This window comes from Ctenopharyngodon idella, chromosome 10 (genome assembly GCF_019924925.1).
Source record: "Ctenopharyngodon idella isolate HZGC_01 chromosome 10, HZGC01, whole genome shotgun sequence".
Taxonomy (NCBI): Eukaryota; Metazoa; Chordata; class Actinopteri; order Cypriniformes; family Xenocyprididae; genus Ctenopharyngodon; species Ctenopharyngodon idella.
In genome coordinates this window covers 40,681,159-40,706,434 of record NC_067229.1, presented here as the reverse complement: position 1 = coordinate 40,706,434, position 25,276 = coordinate 40,681,159, and the positions used below count along the sequence as shown (strand labels likewise).

Here is a 25,276-nt window from a genome sequence, read left to right as displayed (position 1 = left end):
TTCTCATTTAATTTTGTTGTTGTTGTTGTTTCAAATTATATTAGATCAGCATTTTTTTTTTTTCCAAAAACACCTTAACTTCATTTTTTTTTTTCACATTTTTAGGGTATAGAGTATCTTTGTTTTAAACTTTGTGTTAAATTTCTATGTTAAATTATAATGTAATTAATATTATAATTGAATTTAAAATATAATTTGTATGATTAATCATTTGAATCCAAGATTTTCAGTGTGGTGTCAGGCTTTTGGACCCCACTGAATATGAAACAAATGTACAGCTTATGATAAGGCTGCTGTATAAGACATATTTTAAATTTTTCGACCTGGTTTTGTTTGTGAAAGAGTGATGGAAAATAAAAGTCAATAAAAAAGATAATCCAGAGCATTTCGATTAGATTTGCATGCAAAAATATGGCCAGTTTCATTGCTGTTCTTTTTTTAGTGTATGTAAACAGCGACACCTAGTAGTCTCATAAATCATTGCACTGTATCATTTAAGTAAATACTCAGTTATAGTAATAGGGAAATATGGTCCTCTCAGTGGAAGGAAATTGATATGGATATGAATCTAACCCGCACATGGTCACAGTGAATAATGAAGAACATTTAATGTTTTTTTAATTGCTCTACAAATGAACAGTATCAGCACAACAGAGGAGACAAATCCATCATGCGCTGCCCCACATTTTCCTCTAGATGGCGCAATTGAAGCATTGTAAATCGGGAACGGACTAAACACTCACCTTTGGGGGGAGACTGTGCCCATCTAACCTGTAAAATATACACTTTCTTTCAGGGAAAACAATGAAGAATTTAACATTTTGAACTTTAAATCTCTGAATGAGCACACTAAATGAAATTTTTGTCATTGCCAAAATTTTAACTTCGGTATAAGTGGCACAATCAGAACTTCGCCGCGTAAGCTATTAGTCTGAACTCCATCAAAGCTGCTGTTCAGAAAGAATCCATGTTGTAAGCATTTAATCTTTGGATAGCTCTGCCGTTTATTGTGCCAGCTTTATCACTTTGTCTGTTCCACTTAGAGAGACAGAGAACTTCTGATCACAGTCGTTGCGTAACCAAACTTGTTTTTACATTTCTTTGCGACATCAAAGCTACTTTTTCGCTCTGGGAGACAGCTATCTCCGTCAGTCTTGGTTTGACACTTTGCTGCTTCCATCTCTCTTTACTTTCTCACTCTCTCTCACCTCTTTTCGCGCATCACCTTCATCCCATTGGTCTTTCCGAGCCGTGCCCTGGTGTAGAACTGTTTTTATGATGTTTTTAAAACACCGCTTGGTGAGAAACATCAGAAAAAATTCTCATCCTTAAGGCCGGAGCTCCTGCTGTTTTGGACATAACTAGTTCTCAGAACAGTCCCTTTTATCCTCCTCTTCTTCTCTTTCTCACATCTTAGTACATCACATATTGTAAACTGTGCCATGCCATTTAACTAATGTGCCTGAAAATGCCATAAATTGATCTGCATAAATCTTTGACTTCTGTGACATTTAACTCTAGCTATTGAACTTCGCTGCATAATTCATCTGCTTGTGCTGAATGATACCTCAAATTGTGCATCTTGTTGAGGAGAAGTGTGCTATTACATCTGGAAGCAATCAGACTTACAATTTGTTGTCTGAGTGCTTTAGCATGCTGCTAGGTAATTGCTAAGGTGTTCTGAATGGATTAAGCGAATCACTAAAAACGCTTGAGGAGAATTGTGCTACAACACTTTAGGAACTGCCTGAGCTAAAGCACTTAGAACACCTTTGCAACTGCCCAGCAATGTATTTAAACCAGTGGCGAGGCCAGACATTTTAAAGTAAGTGGACCTTCGTGATATAGGCCTAGTAAATTACAGCATTTTAAAGTTAAGACGATTAAGATTAGTTAAGTGTGATTTATTGTCAGCCAGCAGTTCCTCCTCAGGTCATTTTGACCCGAAATTCTTTTTTTTTTTTTTTTTTTTTTTAAATTGAGTGTTCATTGGAGTGGTCCAAGACTTTAGGAATTTTGTTGCACTCCGTCATGGGTCAATTTGGCCCCCATGGGAATGAATGGGAAATGGGGAAAAAAAAAACTGCCTAGAAACAAGTTTATACCATTCAGAACACCTTAGCAACTGCCTAGTGATGTGCTTAAACCATTCAGAACATCTTAGCAACTGCCTAGTGATGTGCTTAAACCATTTAGAACACCTTAGCAACTGCCTAGTGATGTGCTTAAACCATTCAGAACACCTTAGCAACTGCCTAGTGATGTGCTTAAACCATTCAGAACACCTTAGCAACTGCCTAGAAATAAGTTTATACCATTCAGAACACCTTAGCAACTGCCTAGTTATGTGTTAAATGCTCATAACGCTTTAACAATTGTCTAGTGATGTGTTAAAACACACAGAACACCTTAGAACTGCCTAGCAACAAAACAATATAAAAATGCGTGGGTTGTTTCAACCCAAATTTGGGTCAAATATGGACAAACCCAGCCATTGGGTTAAATTTTGAAATTAATTGGGTTTGTCCATATTTGACCCAAATGTGGGTTTAAACGATCCAGCATTTTTAGAGTATACTTGGCAACTGCATAGAAACATGCTTAAATCATTGAGAACACAAGTGGCAACTACCCACATCAAAAAATGCAAAAATTGTTTTCTCATATTCACATTTCACAAGTTATCATTTATTTCCATTTAAATAATTTTATAATAACTGGAATGACATAGCAAAAAAAGTGCAATCTCAATATCAGTTTCCAGTCCCCTCAGAATCAAATCAATAAACTAAAATCAAGTTTCTCTAAGTGTTTATATAAACAATGTCCATCTGGCTAATGAAAAATCATCTGTTCTCTCTATTCATGCTGTAGGGGGCTAAAAATCATACTTTGTCACAAAACAGGAGTAATTTCATGGTTCTTCCCTGAAAAGGGGCTTTGTATTCCCCATGTGTGTTTTGTGCTGTGCTCGAGACTGATTATATATGCATTTGTTTACTTGTTGTTCCCTTGATTCATTGTCTGAAATGAACAATCTTTAAAAAGGTTCTCATTGCAGCCGTCCCCATAGACAGCTAAAGGGCTGATGGGAAATGAGGCTTGGCTGGTAAATCTAACTTCTTCTTGATTAGGGGCAATCAACAGTAACAGGGCTGGTGGTTACTCATCTTAAAAAGACATTAGAGATGTGCTCAGCAAAGCCTTCAAAGCCTTCTGGGTGGTGATCACGATCAAACCACCTCATTCGTTTTTGATGGAGGAAGGCTGCATCTGTTATTTGGGCTCTTTGATCATTAGGTTTTCTATCCTAAAGCCATTATTTAATAGACATTCAGATGCTGTAATGGATCTAATGACTTTCTCTCTTTCCAATCGCAGGTCATGTGCCTTCAAGATTTTTTCGGGGAGGAGGACATCTTCATCGCATGCGGCCCGGAGAAGTTCCGTTACCAGGATGACTTCCTGTTGGACGAGAGCGGTAAAGAGCTCTTCAGTTGTTGCCTTTGTGTTCATTTCAGCGAAAGAACACTACTTATCATGATCTCATCAGCATAAGGTCTGTGTGGATGGTGTCTTCCGCCTACACAGAAACTTTCTCTTTGTCCCATCTTGAATGAAGAACATCCTGTTAACAATGAGTTCATAAGCAACTTATGAATGAGTCCATTAAAAATTCGTCCCACAAATGTGGAATATAAAAGAAAGGCATATTCCCCCTTAACGCCTACACCAACCACTTCTGGGTTTGTGCTGTCTCCACTTGTCCTAGATGGATAGACCTCCTCTCCTCTCCTCTCCTCTCCTCTCCTCTCCTCTCCTCTCCATGTTTTCCTGTTGTGTTGTTGTTGTCAGGAAATGAGAATCTATATGTGGCTCTGTCTGGTTTCCTTTCGTTAATGGTGTGGAGAGACAAAGGCTGTTGCCGGTTTGACTCCTCTGTGCTGATGTGAGCTCAGTAAAGAACAGGCGCCCCAGTTTTCTGAAGTGTATTCGGAAGAGCTCTCTCTATTATTGTTGGATGTTTCGCCCCATAATTTCCTCATTGGCTGCAAAAAACAATCTATGTATCCAGTCTCTCTATCTATCTATCTATCTATCTATCTGTCCGTCTGTCTGTCTCTCCATCTATCTCTCCATCTATCTATCTATCTATCTATCTGACTGTCTGTCTCGCCATCTATCTCTCCATCCATCTATCTCCAGTCTATCTATCTATCTATCTATCTATCTATCTGTCCGTCTGTCTGTCTCTCCATCTTTCTCTCCATCTATCTATCTATCTATCTATCTATCTATCTATCTATCTGTCTGTCTCTCCATCTTTCTCTCCATCTATCTATCTATCTATCTATCTATCTATCTATCTGACTGTCTGTCTCGCCATCTGTCTCTCCATCTATCTATCTATCTATCTATCTATCTGACTGTCTCGCCATCTATCTCTCCATCCATCTATCTCCAGTCTATCTATCTATCTATCTATCTATCTGTCCGTCTGTCTGTCTCTCCATCTTTCTCTCCATCTATCTATCTATCTGTCTATCTATCTATCTATCTATCTGTCTGTCTGTCTGTCTCTCCATCTTTCTCTCCATCCATCCATCCATCCAACTGTCTGTCTCGCCATCTATCTTTCCATCCATCTATCTCTCCGTCCATCTATCTATCTATCTATCTATCTATCTATCTATCTATCTATCTATCTATCCGACTGTCTCGCCATCTATCTCTCCGTCCATCTCCAGTCTATCTATCTATCTATCTATCTATTCTTCTGTCTATCTATCTGACTGTCTGTCTCGCCATCTATCTCTCCGTCCATCTCCAGTCTATCTATCTATCTATCTATCTGTCTATCTGTCTATCTATCTATCCTTCTGTCTGTTTGTCTCTCCATCCAACTATCTATCTATCTATCTGTCTGTCTATCTGTCAATCTATCTTTCTGTCTCTGTCTGTCCTCTTTCCGTCTGTCCGTCAATCCATCTGTCTATATCTGTTTGACCGATTGATTCATAATTCGTAGAGATTTAATTATGAAGGCACTAGTAGAGGGACACGTGCCATTCTAATGAGTTTTGATCAGGGCCGAGAGGAACATATGAAGCATGCCGATGGCGAGATGGATGGAGCCAAAATGGCAGCCTTTGATGACAATGATTTCCCTGAAGAATGCATATTTAATACAATATGAGCAGAATGGTAGCCCATAACAGCACTATGTCAGTGATATCCCATGTTCATTTTTATTTGATTCATAATACTCAAAGTTATGAAATCATTATTGTTGATGAAGACGATTATGTAAGGCTGTGATTAACAATTATGAGAAAGCATATTTTTAAAACTGTGTATTATATAAGGAGGTGATTTGTTAGTACTGGAGAGTCAGGGGGTGAAACCTGCTCTCTATATGTAACTCCATGGAGACAAAGAGTGAAGTGGCATCCTGCCCTTCAAGAAATCCTGCCTTAATAGACTGTGGCATTTACTGTCACACCTGGTGTCACAGTTTTATTGCTCTCTGAATGTATTATGTACACAGGGTTATTGCAGAAAAAGCAAAAGTGGGATAGATAAACATGGAGCATGCGAGGGCCTATAGGCAACACTTCATCTGCAGAGAATCTAATTTAATCCCCAGCCTCTGATCTGTATTTAGGGTTAAGGCCTTTTCTTCTCTTGTAGCACTGCCATCTTTTTGATCACACTTGCATAAATGTGCTTCAACAAGCAGACTGTTTTTGAAGGAGGATTAATTTAGTGCTTCAGTTTAAGGATTATCTTCGGGTAGAGTTTGAGTTTTAGAGAACTTTTAAAGAGGATTTGAGATTGCAATCAGACTAGACAGTCATTTGTTGGTGTGACAGTAAAAACTATTGAAATAATGAATCAGCTATTAGTTTAAAGGCACAATATGTAAGATTTTTGCATTAAAATATCCAAAAACCACTAGTATGGTGTTATATATTTTGTTAACTTGTGTACACTATCCCAAATGTTTCCAGAATTTAAATTCAAAGAAATTCACAATTAAAAACCGTGTTACGTCCTCATTGCGTTTCTCGGTTTCCGCTTTTACTGCTGAGGAAACCAGGGCTGCATCCGAAATCAGAAAAATGCTGCCTTCTGAGGATGCATTTCAAGGTAGGAAAGCATCAAGGCATGTCCAAATCCAAAGTTAGCTTCACTTCCTGTCTCATGAGATCGATTTTTGAAGGCAGCATAGATGAGATGTATCCTTCGCTGCCTTTGATATCCCACAATCCTGTGCTTTCCAGTCTTTGACAGTTGAGCTAAAAAATAAAGCTGGCATCTGAAAGTTGCGGTTGGTGGTCTGTTTGTGTTTAAATGTACATATTTGACCATTGTTTTCCACTTTTGATGTCATTTCTAGCGATAAATTACTATTGTAGTAATGAAATATCGCTTCATTATCACCAAAGCTTGCACTATTTTGCTGTAGTTCATTAAACCGCAATGCTGCCTCAGAAGTCTGTCCGAAATCAGTTTCGTGAGGTGCCTTTGTGCGCAAACGCTGCCTGCAAAGTCATTCCCTCAGGCAACAAGTCCGCTGCCTAAGTTTTCGGATGCAGCCCATGGCAACACAGCGAGGCTGTGTTCGAAATCGCCTCCCCTCCCCCCCATCCCTACTTTACTCCACTAATATAGTCCACTTGAAGGAGAGAATGAAAATGAGTGATATAATTCGGACACTGATTCGGAGTGCTGGTAGGGCTGTCGCTTTTGCATATTTTGTGCTTGCTGTTTAATAATCATTTGAAACTTAGCAAACTGGCAGCTCCAGTAGAAATTAAAAGATTTATCTTGAACTCTGTCATGGAAACTAGCATGTATAAACCCGAATTAAATAATTTACTAATCAATTAAAAGGGAATTTATACCTGTATGATATTACGTTGTACCCACATTGGACCAGTGGTTTGGAAAAAGGATTGATGATTTAGCTGCGGGCGCCATCTTCTGACGAGACGCAGGAATTCATTGGGTGCGGCAGTGTAATTGACCCTTCGCCGGGAGTTTGAACGACAAGCGATCTAACCAGTCATAACAACGAATCCGCCATTTTGCCTGACAAAGCAGTCAGGAGTTAGAAGATTAACCTCGGTGGACTTGAACTTGAAAAATGGTGTGCACTGACGTCTTTACGCTTTAGAAACAACATTTCTTCTCATGTTCATTCATGTTTATTTGATGCCATAAATTAACTAGTAGGAAGAGATGATCGGTTCACGAGCCGCTTGAGCTGAGGCGCTACAGCGATCTGTCACGACACATTAAAGAGCCACAAAACGGTTTTTATTGTTCGAATTTCTTAAAAAATTAAACAATTTGAAAGCTGGGACTATAAGTGACCTGTCTTGTCTGTCGACGTGTTGTCAGTGTCCTCTTTGTCCTTAACAGTAACTAAGGGGGGCGGGTCTTTGCGAACGGTCAATTAAATACAGTATGTGTTATACTAAGTTACTAAGTCAGCCTTTTTTAGTATGGTTGTTTTGAACACGTAAAACTGCGCTGCATTACCCCACCATTTAATTAGACAAATAAAGTGACGTGTATGAGTAGTAATTTATCATTAAACATTACATTACTTGCGGCTAATTCATTAGAATGAAACAAAATAATGTGATCAAACATAAATTATAAAACTTTATTTCATTACCTCATCCACCATGAACATGATTTGTTAGTCCTGTCAGATTGATTTCCATCGGCAGTGGAGGTGAAAATGTCACTCCATCACTCCACGCTCCTTTACAGCGTCAAGGAATATGTGACCTCTAGAGGCGAAACTTACATACTGCGCCTTTAATCACCCTAAAAGTTGACAGCACCATTTACTTAAACCTCATGTTATTCCAGACCTTTCTTTCTTGCATGTTAACTCTTTAGCTGCCAAAGTATCAGCAAAGTAGAAGTATTTTCATTAGTTTCTCAGACTTTTGGACTTCGCTATCTAATATGATATTGTTCTGTGACAGAGTGCCGAGTGGTGAAATCATCGTCCTATGGGAAGATGGGGTCTTTAAACAGAAGCTCTCCCAGGAGTGTTGCCCTCTCCAGACGCAGCAAGTCTCCTTCTGGATCAGGTAATGATCATATGTGCGTGTATATGCATGTTTATGCAACAGCAAATGCTTCTCTGAATAGTTTCCCATGTATATGTGAACTCTCTTCTCAAACATCCTCTCTCTGTTGATTGAACATTTGGTAAAAGAAGATAATTAACTTCTCACATCAGATAATAAACAAACTAATAGGAAGTCGTGCGTGTGTGACAGCATTCGTGTGCAATAAAGCACCCCTCTGTGTGTGCACCCCTGGAGTGGAGTGTGTTTGCTGGCTTCGAGGTGCAATTGCGTTCAGATATAGTTGTCTGATTCAGAAGGGCACATCCCGATGGAGAGGAGTCAAAGACGAGAGATATGAGATATTGAGGCATGGGGGAGGGAGGTAGATGGGGTGATGAGAGAGAGAGAGAGAAAGAGAAAGAGAGAGAGATGGAGGGGGGTAGTGTGACTCAGTTTTGCAGATCCACATCAACTGTTGTGCAATGAATACCGTTGTGTGTGATCTGAATTATAGGCACTATGCGGTTTGCTTTTGCTTCAGTTTGCACTGGTGATTACCATATTTAAATGCCATGTTACAATACATGCTACTCCATATTCCAAAAAGCTAATAGATTTAGCATCATGTTAGTGTTGAAAAAAACATGGTACTTTGGATTGAATGCAGAGTCCAAATTGTACTGCAAACCAGACTGTGCATCAACTTGCTTATTTATTTGATATTAGGTATGCAGGTATGAACGAGTGTTTCTAGAACATTTTTGTCAGCTGTTTATGGATAAAACAAAAAACACATGCACTGCCTATTGATGCTTTTCTGTGTATCTGTGCCCTAGTTTTCCAACAAACACCGCCTTTGCATCTTCACCTCTATAAGATAGAGGCAGAGACTTCTAGAAGCTGCTGGTTGATATTTTTTTCCTGTAGCCAAGTCGTCTGTTATATGATTGGTTTAAATCGTACGAGTTGAATCTCTATGAGTAGAGGTTTGGCTCAGAGTTCTATCCGGTCGTCATGGAGATGCCGGCTAAGGGAGCTGTGCCTTGGAGACAATAGAGGTGCCCATATATGGGCGTCCCTTCCTGTTTGGCAGGCTTAGCGGAAGCAGGCTCAGAGAGTGCGGCTCATCACTTCTAGTCAGGCGGCTGTTTCTCAGCAGACACTCGCAGACGTGATCCATAAAAGCATGGAATCGGTTTCGCTTCGAGTGCTTGGTGTGCCAGTCGTCAATTTTCACCATTCAGCCCGTTAATCCTTTAAGAAACCCTGGGGTGGGGGAAAATATGCCAGGTTGACACATGTTTGCAAAGGTTTCATTACCGGTCTGGTTTAAGGATAAATTTACTGCAGTATGCAAAGTTTGACGATAGTTTTGAAATAAAGTTCTAAAAAATTAAAAAGTTATAGACATTATGCTGGTTATGTTGATTCTTTAGCTGCCAGGATTTTCAATCAGAAGGTCTGTTGAGAGCATAGGCTGTATAAAACATAGAATTTTCTTTAATTGTGATGTAATTTCTAACTATGGTCTAACTGAGGGTTAGTTCACCCAAAAATGAAAATTATGTCATTAATTATCACCCTCATGTCGTTCCAAACCTGTAAGACTTTCGTTCATCTTCGGAACACAAATTAAGATATATTTGATGAAATTTGAGAGATTTCTTTCTCTCCATAGACAGCTACACAACTACCACTTTGACGAAAAGAGATCATAAAAACAAATCCAAATGAATTGTGCTGCTTAGTCCAAATTTTATGAAAGCTTTTTGAGGGGCAATGGCCCAAACCAAGAAAAAGGGCAAAAACAACAACAAAAAAACTTTTTTTTGTGTACCAAATTCAAATAATTAATTATAACTTTAAAATTAAGTAAAACGGACATTACTGCAATAATACCCTCAAAATAAAGGTTGCGTGTGAAAAAAAAAAATTCATATTGCAAAATGATTAATCACAATTACATGGGCTATTTTGATGTATTGACATCAATATTATTTTAAGTCCTAAACGGTGTCAGAAATTAGCTTTTCCATTAAGGGGAAATATTTGCCAGTAGGTGGCAGCAAGACACTGCTTAAATTAGTGAGCCATTGAATCATTTGAATTGATTTGTTTTAAAACAACCCCACTGTGGGACGCACATCTGTTCTGCTGTGTTTGTTTGGAACTATTTTTGTTGACGAAAATGAAAATATACTGTGTTGACAATATTATGTCTAAAATCTAAAAAAAAACCTTTTCTATTGAACTGTTGTTGTATAAAATCAATATCACATTTGCAACCATGCTGGTAATCACAGCTCTCTTGCTCGTGTGATATCTTGTTTAGAGGGGATTTTTTTTGCTCCCATATCTTGAAACCTTGCATAGCCTATATCAGATTACTCCATTCATTTTGATGAAAATTTGTCATATAATTGAAATGTGTAAATCTTAAAAACAAATATTTTTGAGTGTAAAAAAACCTCAAATTGCAGAATAAACTGCTTAAATTTCCAGACTGTGTCAGCTTTACTGTAGCCTACTGTTTACTGCGTGTTTAAGCCCCGTTCATTCTACATCAATCCCAACAGACCTTTTTCAAGCACTGTGATTAGTTCACTTCAGTATTTTGTGCTGCTTTAAATGTATTGCAAAAGATCATGTTGATAAATAGGTTTATAGTGCATTTTTTGTGTCGCAACGTTTTGTCTGCGGAGTTCCTTGTGAGCCGCGCAGCAAAAATCACTCTCGCCAGAGTGAGGACAAGTCAAGTATTAACGAAACTTTTTGTCGATCTATCATTAGCAACCTATAATGAGAATAAACGCCAATATATTTATCAATATTTTTGCTTTCTTGCATAACCGTGGAAGGCAGAAAACTGCGAGCGAAAAATGGAAACTCCGGAGTGGATCAGGAGCAGCAGAGTCATTATAGAATGCATTTAGCATGGTTTGAAATCCACTCCGAGTCCGCTCATATACTGAGGGGCACCTCTGCCCAAGAGGGTAAAGGGGCAGTGGCTCGGGTCCCGTAGCCACCCCCCGTGCACGTCCCTGAAACCGAACCTGCGAGAACAAACCTCATTTGTTTTTGCAGAAGCTCAAACGTGCTGCGTAACACAAAAGAATGAACCTCATTGGTTCTCGCACATCAAGCAAGCATGTGTTGATGAATGTTTATATGTAAAAAAAAAAAGCCTAAATTAAATTCGTTCAGCATATAAAGTGATCGAGTCTCTTCAGAAAATTTGGACTAAACTGATCATTTCATTTGGATTAGTTTTATGTTCTTTTTATGAACATTTTGAAGCATCAAAGTGATAGTCGTGCAGCTGCCTATGGAGGGACAGAAATGTTTTTATTAAAAATATTTTAATTTTTCCGAAGATGAACGAAAGTCTCTTACGGGTTTGGAACGACATGAGGGTGAGTAATTAATGACAGAACTTTCATTTTTGGGTGAACTAACAATTTAATGTTCTTACCCCTGTATATCATATTTGATTTCAAATTTCTAAAGACTTTAAATGATCACCATGATCAAAACTTTGCTGTAAAACCTGTTGTACACAAGCTTCTACACACCTTCTGTCATCTGATTGATAGTTTAAACTTTTTAGCAAAAAAAAGGCCTTTTAGTATAATTCTATAAGTGGCAGGTCATGGTACACGTGTCTGTTTGCTGTGAATTTTTTATAATGTAAACGCAAGAATAACTTTTATACTGTTAGTAATCATTTCAAGATGGACATTTACTGGACAAAAGCAACTTACCAGGTTTACTTGATTATCCATAGGCTTTTGTACATGTATTTGTGCTCATTTTGTGCTCATTGTCTCAGTATGAACTCCATATTACAAATACTCCAAGGCCCGGTTTCACAGACAGGGCTTAGCCTAAGCCAGGATTGGGCCTTAGTTCAATTAGGATATTTAAGTAACTTCAATAAACATACACTAGAAAAAAAAACATTACTGGTGAGCATCTTGAGACTACGGAGCCCCGGACATGCAGGAAATAGTAGGCTAAATCGTGCGCACGATTTATTAATTCGTTCCCTCGATTTACTAAAACGTGCGCACGATTTATTAATTCGTTCCCTCGATTTACTAAAACGTGCGCATGATTTACTATTTCGTTCCCTCGATTTATAAATCATGCGCATGATTTATAGGGAGGGAACGAATTAGTAAGTCGTGTGCATGATTTAGTAAATCGAGGGAACGAATTAATAAATTGTGCGCACAAATTTTTTTTTTCTTGCATGTCATGTGCAGGGCTCCGTATGAGACAAAACAATGACACTGACATATTTTAAGATCTGTCAGTACAAATTGCTTTCAGTTAAAACAGCTCAAACATGCATTTTAGTCTAAGACTAGCTTAAGCCTTGTCTGTGAAACCGGGGGCAAATGTTTTTTAGACTTTTTTTTAAAGATTTGTCTAAAGGTCCAATAAACTGTTTCATTTAAAAAAAGAAGATTTTTTTCTGACTATTATTTCGTATGTCAGGCTCTACAGGGTTAAAGGGGTATATTACTCCAAAATTAAAATTCTGTCACCATTTACTCACCTTGTTGTCATTCCAAACCTGTATAAATTTCTTTTTATTTTCTGTGGGACACTGAAAGATATTTTGAAGAATGTTTTTTTTTTTTTTTTTTTTGTAATGGAAGTTATTGAATGAACAAAAACAGTTGAAACTATTCAGAATATCATCTTTTATGTTCCACAGAAGAAAAAAGTCACACAGGTTTATTTTTATGTAATTATTTATTTATTTTAATAATTATTCATTATATATTTTCATGTAATGTTAATGTTCTCAATGAAAATTATTATTAAGTGTTATTATTATTAACTCTGTGTTGGTGGTCTCTAGGTCTGTTAAGTTTAAAGTTATTTTTTAGTTATTTAATTTAGTGTCCACCCTCAGCTAAAGCATACAAACACATGCTTTACATCGTCTTTATTTCTAGCTCACCTACTAGGAGTCCCACACTGGTGTGGGCAGGTGTATACTTAGTGGAGGCGTCCTGTACTTTCTCAGCAAGACAAAACTGTGGACAGACATGATTGCAATTGCAATTGCAATTTTGTAGCTGTTGTGTTGCTTGTTGTTTATTGCTACTTCTAGGTTGTAGTCAATGTCATTGCATTCACAGCTGCCGGAAAAAACTGATGGTCAATTTATAGACCAAAAATTCCCTTCACTGAAAGGATCAAACAGACTGGCTGATAGACAGACATCTGCCTTTCAATCTGTCAGACAGCGTAGGTCAAATGTGAGATATTTCTTGGGATGAATCAGATTAGCGATTTCAAGAAAGGGTTAGCTGTGCTTACTTTAAGTGCTGTCTCTGAGAGTAGCTGCTCACTGTATGAGTGCTGTTTATATAATACATCCTGTCAAGCTAAGTATAGCACATTGATTTCTGTTTGAGAGTGGCCTGCACACCTTTAAACACACATGAACACACTTTACCTGATGAATTTCTATACAAATGGCCCTGATGTACTGTTTGTGTACAGTTATGAGAAGCCTTTTGTTTTTTAACACAACTAAAAACCGAAGCCCATGTCATCCTACGGATTATTCACAGTTTGAGCGGCACGATCAAGTGTTGAGCATGACAACACATTTAGAGGTGCTTTAACAAAGGAGACACAGCAAGACAGACATAAACAGCCTCTCTCTGTCATATTTATCAACAGCTGTGTGGGATGGCGAAGATGGTTCATTACTGACTGCATCTCTTTCTGTGCCTGTCCTATTTACTAAAGGCATCATTCCAATGGATTTCTGATCTATAATCTTTGGTCGTTCTCCTCACGAATTTCTGTTAAGCTTTCCTTTGAACTTGCACGGAGGAGCTTGGCCTCGTAGTCGACTGAATTTTTATCTGAGCAGTTTATCCAGAGAGTAAACTTTAATTAGAGCACCAGAGGGTAATCTTTAATCAGCTCGAAACACCGCTGGCTGACTGTCCTCAGGAAATGCAGAGCTGCTCCTGTCACTCCATTTCAGAGACCTTGTTATTATTCTTACTGTGTAATTCTGGCCAGTCGCTCAGCTTGTTACTGGCAAACCCACAAACAGCTCATTAATCCATTATCATGTGCCCTACTGCAGGAAAACTGAAACTTTTGTTAACGCACATTCCTTATTGTGTATGATGTTCCACATTGGAAATGACTTTATTTCAGCAGATGTTAGCTACACTCTCTTAAAAGTCTGTAAAAATAGGACCCAATGTTTACTCTAAGTTAATATGAAGACAATACTTTCTGTATTGATTTTTCTCAGGTGTTTTATGCTTGAAGGAAATATACATAATCTTAACAGATAATGTCCTGGCAGAAAATTACTAGTATCTTTTCCTATAGATTTTTTTCTTATAGTGTAGGCTGCAAAAGCTACTGGTTAACATTTACATTTATGCATCTGGCATTTTTTTTAATCCAAAGTGCATACATTTTATCAGTTCATGCATTCTCTGGGAATCAAACCCATGACGTTGGTGTTGCCAACGCCATGTTCTACTGTTTGAGCCAGATACGTTCACAAGTCCCTAAAGGCCAAGCCCAAGTCAAGTCTCAAGTCTTTGTTCTATTTTAGCTGTAGTTATTTCAGCTAGTTATTGTTATTAACAGTGTTAAAAAACTGATTTCTTCTTCAAAAATGTATAATAAAGCACACAAAGTATTACTTAAATCAGTGTTTCCCAACCCTGTTCCTGGAGGCACACCAACAGTAAACATTTTGGACGTCTCCCTTATCTGACCCATTCATTTCAGGTCTTGGAGTCTCTTCTAATGAGCTTGATAAGTTGAATCAGGTGTGTTTGATTAGGAAGAGTTAAAAAATGTGTAGTGTTAATGTGCCTCCAGGAACAGGGTTGGGAAACACTGACTTAAATCATTAATTTATTTTTATTCACTGTCAAAAACTGCTAGTTCAGTTTCAAACTATACAATTAAAATGTGCTGTGCATTTTGAGCTATTTGAGTTGCCATAGTTTGCTGTACTTCCCAAGCAATGATGGGTAATGTAGTCTTCCAGTAACAAAACGCGTGTATAAACTATAGACTGTATAAAACCATGGATGTAGTGTCTGTGACGTCACCCGTAGGTTTATGAAGAGCATTTTTGAAGCCCAAAGTGGGCGGAGCCAGCCGTCGCCATTTTGACGTGTCACTCCCGGATAACCGAAAATGGGCAAAGAGGCGGGACGTGGGTGGAGCTGAGACAGCAGACAAACGGCTAGTAGTGACAGCAGCGGCAATACACCTGTCACTCAAGTGGCCACGGCCTTAATTAATTATGCAGAAATTTAAGGCTTAATATAATTTAAACGGATAAGTTATAAAAAAATTCACCCCCCTCGCAGTTGTTATGAAGGGCAAAATTAGCTATATAGACCAAAACCACTTGTACCAGGCTGTAAACTTTTTTTTTCTGCTGTAAAGTTGGGCATTTTAACATAGGGGGTCTATGGGATTGACTCCCTTTTGGAGCCTGTCTCTAGCGGCCAGTCGATGAATTGAGCGTTCGCAAAGACCCGCCCCCTTTAGTTACTGTTGCTACGTCCGACAAGCCATGCTGCTCTCTCGTTCTCACGCAGTGAAAAATACATTGCAGAGCAAAGAGGACACTGACAACACGTCGACAGACAATACAAGGCAGGTTACTTTTGATATGAAACAAAGTCTCAAATTTTGTAATTTTAAAAATAAATACCAATTTGTGGCTCTTTAGTGTGTCGTGACAGATCGCTGTAGCACCTCAGTTCAAGTGGCTCGTGAACCGATCATCTCTTCCTACTAGTTTTGCTTTGTCGGACAAAATGGCGTGATGGATCTGCCTTCAGATCCATCACGCGCATATAATAACGCTAGCTTGGTGTGTTTGCTGCAGCACATATTGATTGGGAATGAATGAAGAATGAAGAGTAAAATGTTGTGTTTCATGCTGACACGTGAGGTAGTAAAGAGACAACGTGATCGGGAATGCCGTACCAAAATGACTTGTTTTTCACAAGTCTCTGTCTTCAAGTCAAGTCTCGAGTCAACTGTTCACGAGTCAAGTCGCAAGTCATTTTTCTGTGACTGAAGTGTGACTCAAGTCCAAACCACAGACTTGAGTTCCCACCTACAGGAACATTTTTCAGACTGCTGTTGTAAGTAATGAGACAGAGTTTCTAATTTCAGTAGTTAGCAATCTAATCTAATGCTGGTTAATATCAATGTCATACAGTTTATGGGATAACACCCACTTTTCCAATCGACTCAGTTCCCAATGAATAAAAGTCCCCCCCCCGTTTTACTCAGAATTTCCTTACGAAAGTAAAATGAGTTGTGAATGTTTTGACTTTATATGCAAGGTCAGAATTAATTGTCTGTAGAGATGCACAATATATAAGGGATTGGCAAATATTAGCATTATTGTTTTTAAATTATCCATAAGAAACCTGATAAGAAGCCCAATTCCAACAAATTTCAAAAGTACTGTTAGGTTAGGTAGTTATCTTTTTGTGCATTCTAATGTTGTTATTTCACTAATCATGTCAATTACTGGAGTCTACAATGGGAATGCTATTTAATAGGAAAAAGTCTAAACAGATGCATAATATTGACTGTAACATAAAAAAGAATTATCAGCTCTCTAACTGCATCACTCTTATTCTGCAATAAAAACATATGAAAAGGCATGTTTGTTTGCATGTTAGTGGAATTATTTTTTTTCGTAGCCCTTATTGCACAGGGACTGATATTACTGTATCCTGGTCAACTCTGTCTATCTCCTCTCTGAAAGCCTGTTGTGCATATCACATAGATGCACCATAAATAGAAATTTCATTAAAAATGATATCCACTGTGAGACAGATGCGCTTTCGTGAATGTACTCAGAGCAGAGCGCCCCAGAAGACAGACAGAACCACTATCTGGATGCTTCATATACTTTAATAATGCAGTACTGTGTTTATATATAGTGTATTACATAATTTGTGTATAAACATATAATATGTTCACTCTTATGCCATGTACTTTATTTTTTATATTTCCACTATCATTTCTCTCTTTTTTTTTTTTGAACATCTCATATTTGCTATTGATTTATAAAGCCACTTTTTTGTGCCAGTACTGTAATGTCTTTTGAACTGTCCTTCAGGCTTTTCTATGCTCATATTTGTGTGATGAATTTAATAAAAAATGTAATCAATTAAAATCCCTGCAAACATAATCATCTGTTCTGTGACTGATCATAAGTCATTCATATTCAGAGGTTATTTCTGTTCAGCTGTAGTGGGAGTGTTAGATCAGGACAGGGGTATGTCAGGGGAGGACGCTGTGCCTCTTTTACAGTCCCTTTTGATTCATATCCTCATTTTGAATTATGGACAAAGGGTCAGATGCAAACAGCGGACCAAACTGCACCTGGTGTGAAAAAGAGAGAAGTAAACAGCAGAGAGAGAGAGAGAGAGAGAGAAAGGAGGAGAGATGAGAGAGGTCACATCACTGGATCCATCCTCCCACAGCTGAGCATGTTACACAAGAGCAAACTCAGAGTCATTTTTCTCTTTTCACTATCTAAATTTATATTTGTATTATAAACCATGCTGAACTCATATTCCATACAGTACATAAAATATATGGCCATTCTCACAGCAGTCTCCTGCAATGCTGTAACATCCTCTATAGATGCAGTCATTTATGTTTGTGTATTTATGGGGGAGTGCTGGAAGGGGGGAATAGATTCGACCTCAGCAGGTTGGGTTATGAACGGGATATTTGATTACTTTCAGTCATGAAAATTGGTGTAAATTTGAGCTGTCAAACTTTACGCTCATAACGAAAACATGATTATTCAGGTTGTGAAAATATGAGGAATATTTTTCAGAAATTAGTTATTCTTAAACTGATACTTGGTGCCCAACCCAATCCAGTTTTGAATAGAACTTGCTTTAGACGTACTTTGATCTCCCAAAAAAGGGTTTAAGGATATTTGGATACCCTTGTCTCAAGGGGTAGGACAGCTTGTTGCCATTTCTGACTGGGAACTTTGAGAACGTGTTGGAGAACTAACCCCAAAATAAAACAGTGATGAGTCTGTCTGTGAAGCATCACTTGCATCAAATTAATGAAGCACCACAGATTGTGCTAATGACTGTACTTCTTTCCCCCAGTCTGACACACACACACACACACACACACAAATTTTACATATTAGTGAAGACATAAATGAAGTGGTTTTTATATTGAGATGAAAATTTTGCCTTTATACAAACCTCTTGATATTCAAAGCAAAATATGATTTGGATGATTTTGAGCCTTTTAAATAGGGACATATTTCATTATATTTATGAGGAAAAATTCCAAGATTTTAACCTCACAAGTATAGCAAAATCTGTAAACACACTCACTGCATGCATTTCAAAGAGAATTTGGTGAACTCAGAAACTCTTCAGTTCAATGTGTTTGTTTTTGGCAGGAAGCCATTTAGAATTAATCACTTTTAATAATAGTAGACTGAACGCTGAAAGTATTGATATCTAACAAGCTATAATTGATCTTGATCTGTTTCCTGTAAACACCACATAGATCACACAGGGTCATGTTGACAAATTGCTTTCATAAAGAAGCACTTTTTAAAGGCTTTTTAAAACATCTTATTCACTTGCTAGCTACTAGGTGTTATTCAGAAACTGAATAAATGAATCAGTAACTAAATAATTATATAAATGCCTGAAAACAAATAATACCTGAGATCAAATAATAACCAACTAAATAACGCCTCATTTCAAGTAGGTTAATTGAAGAGAATTGGTCATTTGACATTATGTTTTAATACACATAAGGTGCGAGACCTTAGAAATCACTATTTCATGTTAAAATACGGTACTGTTTATGTTTGTATCTGGCCGTGGTTCGAGTGCCATTAAAGGTCTGTCGGTGAGAATATTCGGCGCGTTTCCACCATTACCTCAGCCCGCGCGCCTCCCACTTACCGTACTGCACTGGCTCAGGCGCGCGTCACAGCTACGCAAGCAGACTGCGAGCCAATGAGCGAGCAGCGGCTCACGCTCTGTACTCCGCTCTGCTCTCCGCCGCTCCATTCATTGGAATCCGCGCTCGGCGAGTGCTGCTGCTTTCTGCCACCTGGAATAGCACTGTGTCTCAAGATGCTGCAATACGAAGGTAGGAGAGGCGGATTCAGTGCTCCTTTGCGGATACATCGGAAGCTGGCTTTTAATGACAGAGTTTGATAGTGATGTTTATTCAAACTGGGTTTGATGCCAGAAGGATTTTTATTTGATGTGTATTCATTTATATGTGAATCAGTATGGGATTGATTTCTAATGTAGTTAGTCTTTATAGGGGAGACTAAGTAGTGTTGAAACATTTTGTTTAAATGTCTTTAACTGAGTTTTTTTTTTTTTGCGCTATGTCTCTCAGACTTGATATGATATTCTCATATTTGTCTGCTACAAAATAAATTAGTTTAGAAATGTACAATTTATCACTACTCTGTAAATTAATGAGAATGTAAAATGTTTATGTCATCCCTCATGTCATTTTAAGCATTTTAACAGCAAGTAATTGGAACCATATATAGGCTATATGTTTCCAATGTTTTATATAAATGGTGTTTATTAATATTAAATGAATAATTTTTGACAGTAGCATCTGACATAATTAGTTTGGCCTAGTTCATAATTAATATATATTTTATAATTTTTTATGTATTTTTAAAACTCATTGGTTTATTTTTTTTTTTTTATAACTTCACTACAAGCTTCATAGCTGCTGCTTTTAGTGAATAAGAAAGAATATGGTGCTGTTACAAATCTAATATTTATTTTTGCTGTACTATTTAAATTCTGATGGTCTGTATAAATTGCTGTTTTGACAAATTGCTGTTTTTTATGTCCTGGTGACATTGTAACATAAGAGAGAGTGTTTAACTGGCAAGAGATGCTTCCTAATCTGTATCAGCAAATACAGGCAGTAGCCTGTGAATATGAATCAGCTTGGTGTTGACTGAGAGTTCGGATCTTCTCAGTCATACCATGACTGATGGGCCTTGGAAGATGTGAGTGTGTAGAAACGGAGGGATTTGTGCCACTGGGTGTGTGGCACTCTATCCAAAGAGGATTTGTTTAGGGATGCGAATGTGGGAAGCAGGAGCAGCTGTGTGGGCGATTTCTTCTCTTCTTACTCACAGACAGGCTTTTGAAAATCTCACTCTTTGAATATAAGAGCACTGGCAGCCTCCTGGGGGCTCTTGGAATATTTGCTGAGCTTCATTCACAAACTTTGTGCACTTTTTTTTTTAATGAACTCAAGGATTTTTCCTCTTTCCCCTTTGTAGTGAATGGGACCCCAGCTAGTCAGCTGTCCACACCCCATTCTGCAAAGTCGCCCAGTCCGTCCCCCACCAGCCCGGGGAGCTTGAAGAAACGCAGGGTAAGACAACATTCTCTCTTCAATCACCCTAATACACACTCACAGGCCAAGTTGTTACATTAGCTCATATAAACATAAACCTCTGCTGTCCATCTGGTGCATTTGATATCATCTATCATCTAAACTCAATTCTATTGTGTTAAATTGTGTCCTTTGTACAGTGTTTATCCAGAATATGGTGTGATTTGAGTGTTCAGACCCATCTCCACTTAGATAGAACATCCTATTGCCCTCCGCCACCATCTCGGGCTCTATATAACGCGCTCCTTCTATGTTCTCAGGAAATGGACAAGGCCATCATTGACAGCACAGCTTAACTTCCCCACTTCTTCAAAGTGGCGCTATGATCCACAGTCAATCCTTAGTCTGGGCCAACACTTTTGGAGATTTTATGTGCTCTTTCTGTCTCTAGTGGACTTTGAGCTTGACTTCTGCTTGTAGTAGAGCAGCAATCATCAAGTAACATTGAGACCAGGATCCAAAATTAACTTTTGCCATTATCTGCCAATGGCGAGTATTTGAGAAAACTGACCATATGTATCATAAATATTTCTTACCCATGAGGCTGTATTTTTCATGATTTGTATTTAAAAAATATATTTTATTTTGGTTTTTAGCATTTTTTCCCCTCACAGATTTACAGGTAGACAAGTTGTGTCACTTGCAGCTTCATATTCGTGATTTTATTTGTAATAATTTCTTTTTTTTTTTTTTACCTAATGTGAGAAATATCCTGATAAGTGTCACCACATGGAGTTCTGAAGAAAAAAGACTCGTGCATTAGATTTTTCCTAAATTTTTTCACTGAAGTACAAGTCAGTTAAAGACATGCACATTTTTAATTGATTGAATCGCTCGCATCATTGAGAATATGACTATAGTTCTTACAATTTGTTTCAAATCATGTAATATACTACGGTTTCTAATAATATTACCTGCCCACTGGCGAATAATGTTTTATTTACTCACCAAAACCACTTTTTACTCACATTTGGTGCTTGGCGAGTGCTAATTTTGGATCCTGATTGAGACTGATTGAGAAAGAGAAATTGCATGATACATGCTGTTAAAGGAACATGCAACTCACCAGTAAGTGTTTATTTATTAATTTTTTTTCCCACCAAGAAACGCATTACCATTTGGTTTCAGAGGCCAGTTTGTGTGTGAGTGGGAGGAGTTTGTGCACGTGACCAGATCAAAGTGTCTCTAATCCTGCAATTGATAGACTAATGCAAAGAGGTTTAATGCAGTAGAAACTTCTCCTACCCAGTCCAGAGTTTCTCTCTTAGGTTATAATATGAGCCTCAAATCCTAGTGATTACTTTGACTGTCTCGCTGTCTAGAGTCTTCCATTTTCTTCTTAGCTCTCCATGACTAAAATGCACTACAGCATCCAAATGTTCAAACTGTTGAGCTTTTGAGACTCTTCAGATCCAGCTGCAGGCAGTTAAAGTTCTGTTTTACAGCCAGTGAAATCACGTGCTGATATTGAACCAGTATAGATTAATCAGAAACTCTTAGCCACTATCAAACTGGAGCTTTCCTCTGACCTTAAATAGGTTCAGATGGTGTAGGCTCATAGAGAAGCGACTGGTTTAAATTAAATGTGCAACATGTTCTCATTTCTTTCCTTTAGATAGTGCCTTTCTCTTAAAAGTGCACTTTTGTTAAAAGGATAATTCACCCAAATTTGAAACTTTTGTCATCATTTACTCCCCCTCAAGTTGTTCCAAACCTGTATACATTTTTATTTGTTCTGCTGTACACAAAGAAAGATATTTGGAATAATGTTTGTAACCAAGCAAATCTAGCCCCCCATTGACTACCATAGTAGGAAAAAAAAAATACTATGGTAGTCAATCAGGGGTGTGATCTGCTTGCTTACAAACTATCCCTTTAAGGTTAACCCATAAAGAAACAACATTATTATATATATTTTTTTAAATCATATACACTCATACAGGAAGATTCCAGTCATATTCAGTACCATAATAAAAGCTAGTAGTATAATAAACCTTATTTTACATGGTTTGCCATATTAGTGCCACCATGTTGAGATCACATGACCAGCAGAATGCTACTCATTTTTTCTTGGTGACCCTACTATTATCGAATCATTTCGCTCAGAGAATTAATTAATTGTTTACTACAAATAGGGTATGTCTACAGTAGCACTACAGCTGAAAACTGAAAATGACATTGAATTCTCACCAATATAAATAAACAAAAAAATGTTGACTGCATCTTTAAGAGAAAGTACAGATATGTTCAACTTTTTATATTAGAAATTGTTCCAGATTGGAATAGAATTGGCTAAACTTCCTCTTGTGGAAGAGTCTTGACTTTTAATGACTCTAAAAGTGACTGAGTCGACGTGCCGGCAGAGAGACAGAGACATGCTCGGCACTTTGTGTTCGCCCTCCACCCACTAGGAAAGACTCTCAGATTCTCTTCATACTTTTCACTTATCTCGCACCGCAGTCTGAGCTCTTGAAGTTGGATGATCTCTCTGCGGTTTGATTCTGTCAGATGGCTTTGCTCTCAGCTCATTGCTGTTGCAGAATGAGAATTTGGGACAGTCGGATCTGCCCAAAGCAGAGACGCATCTCAGCGTCTTTACAACCATCTCCTGCATAAGTGGGTCAGGCTTTGAACCCCACCCCTCCTCCCTCCAGTAGAGTTCTGTGAATGAAGGAGGGAGAAAAAACATTTACATAAATATGATACAAATGCAAAAGAACTGAATGTTCTCTCCAAATGGCTCGGAAGAAGCAGGCATTTCTTTATCTGGCTTATGAATTTATATGAGTCTCCGAATGTTGTTATTGCTGCTTTGTGGTTTGGTTAGTCAATTAGCTTGCAGTGTACGCAAATACATTGCTAATGTGTGTGATTACAGCAGTTCTCCGCTAGCATTACATTCTCCTGAAAATCCAAAGATTACCCATTATAATCCATCTCTGATTGCTTATGCTACAGTTTTAAATGACCTTACTGCTTCCACTTGAATGATTTAAACACTGATCATTACTACTGATTTATTATTAATTAGCTTTACCGCTCAAGCCTGGGCTGTGAATTGGATTCAACGCATGACCCACTTTCAGAAATGAGGCACACAAGAGTGGAGGCTCTATACTGGGAATATATATGCGTGTGTGTGTGTGTGTGTGTGGCCTCTGTATCCTTAGGCATATCTCCTTCTTCATCTCTCTTTTTTCCACGAACCCTCCATTTCTCTGGAGAAGAATTTGGAATAATTGATGCTATGGCGACAAATACATTTTTAATCCATGTCAAAACACATCTAAAACAGGAATGAAACTTGATTCATAGTGTGCTAATCCATCTCAGTCAGGGTAAACAAGGTGGGATCGAGATAAATGAGGTTACAATTTCATTTGTATCAAAGCTGTGAGATTAAATGGAGATTTTGTTTGTCAGTTTTGTATGGTTGGTTAACTAGGGAGGCTGTTTTGTGTGTTGCGTAACATGAAAAGTGAGGCCATTAAGCTCAGCATCATTCTCAAAATCACACCTGTCTCTCTCTATCAAAGTTGAGTGCTGTTCAGGGTTGAATTGAGAATGCACCTGTTTTCAGATTTTAGGTAGCAAACAGGATGCAGAATTCCTTCTTTTTCTTATTTTGTTGTTGTGATGGACAAAGATTCCTGTTCTTAATTCCACATCCTGTGGGCATGGCCAATTCAAATTCAGATTTTCATAAAAACACATTCTCTATGTAATGATGTTCCTCAGACTGTCTGTTGGGTTGCATGCTCCTCACATTTTCCTTTGGTGTTTTTTCACCTGTATTTTTTCATTTTGGATGTTTAAATGACATTGTGTGTATGTGTGCATGTGTTTTCATTCATTCCATAAACATTGATTTAAAAATTAATAGTCTCAAGTCAAGTGTTTTCATTTTTGAGTGAGCTATTCCTTTAACTGGTCACTTCATATTCATTTCAGAATATAGACTCCTTGCATTCTGTCAGATACCATGTAAATATTACCACTTCTTTTTCTCTGTCTGTGCAGTAGTTTTCAGTCCTCTTGTGTTCTATTGGTTCTCATTGTTTTGCTGTTTGTTGTACCTTATTGTTTCTGCTCAGTTATATTGTCCTGTATATCTTTGCTTTATTGTCAATCATGCAGTTATCTCTGTTTTTCTATTAGTTTTGTATCATAATTCTTAGAGGTTTTCATGTGTAGGAAGAGAAGATCATGTCATTTTCTGGTCATTGTTTTTAATGTGTTGTCTAGAATTATGTTTATTTTCCATAAAGCATGTCATGAAACCATTCCATCACGCACGTATGATTGAAGATGCTAAATACATTAAACAGTAAGTCTCTTTATCTAATATGAGTTCCACTGGGTGTTTTTTACAAAATCTTTTCAGTCCTCTTCGATTTATTTGGGACTGTTTGGCTTGGAGTTGCTTTAATCACATTTTATTTATCCCAAATTTTGTATTTTGCACTGCACAATCATTAGTGTTAATGATGGTCCTGCATTTCAAAAACAAATGAATGTGTTCGGTCGTAGAGTTAGTTAGATTACAGGTGTAATTACCAAATGTCCTGAAGTGACTCTTATGGAGTCTTAATGGAGTTGCAGCTAAGAAGCATGTCTACATCTCTTCCCCAAAACCTCCGAGATTCCAGAGCGAGGGAACGAGTAGCAGCGATTCTGATGAAAACAGCAGGATCCTGCCCGGC

General features: G+C 37.9%; 1 protein-coding gene across 4 annotated transcripts in view; it reads left to right on the top strand.

Annotated features, from left to right (window-relative positions):
- The window catches only part of dclk1a (doublecortin-like kinase 1a), a 55,641-nt gene that overhangs the window by 17,717 nt on the left and 12,648 nt on the right, over positions 1-25,276 (top strand). For 2 of the 4 annotated variants that reach the window (XM_051910263.1, XM_051910261.1), the window contains exons 1-2: positions 19,137-19,283; positions 20,458-20,552. In XM_051910263.1, the coding sequence (XP_051766223.1) occupies positions 19,148-19,283; positions 20,458-20,552 (231 nt within the window). In that variant the 5' untranslated portion in view covers positions 19,137-19,147. Of the gene's footprint in view, positions 1-3,381; positions 3,482-8,006; positions 8,115-19,136; positions 19,284-20,457; positions 20,553-20,833; positions 24,919-25,276 lie in introns of those variants that run through there. The other 2 variants (XM_051910262.1, XM_051910259.1) reach the window with 2 other exon arrangements.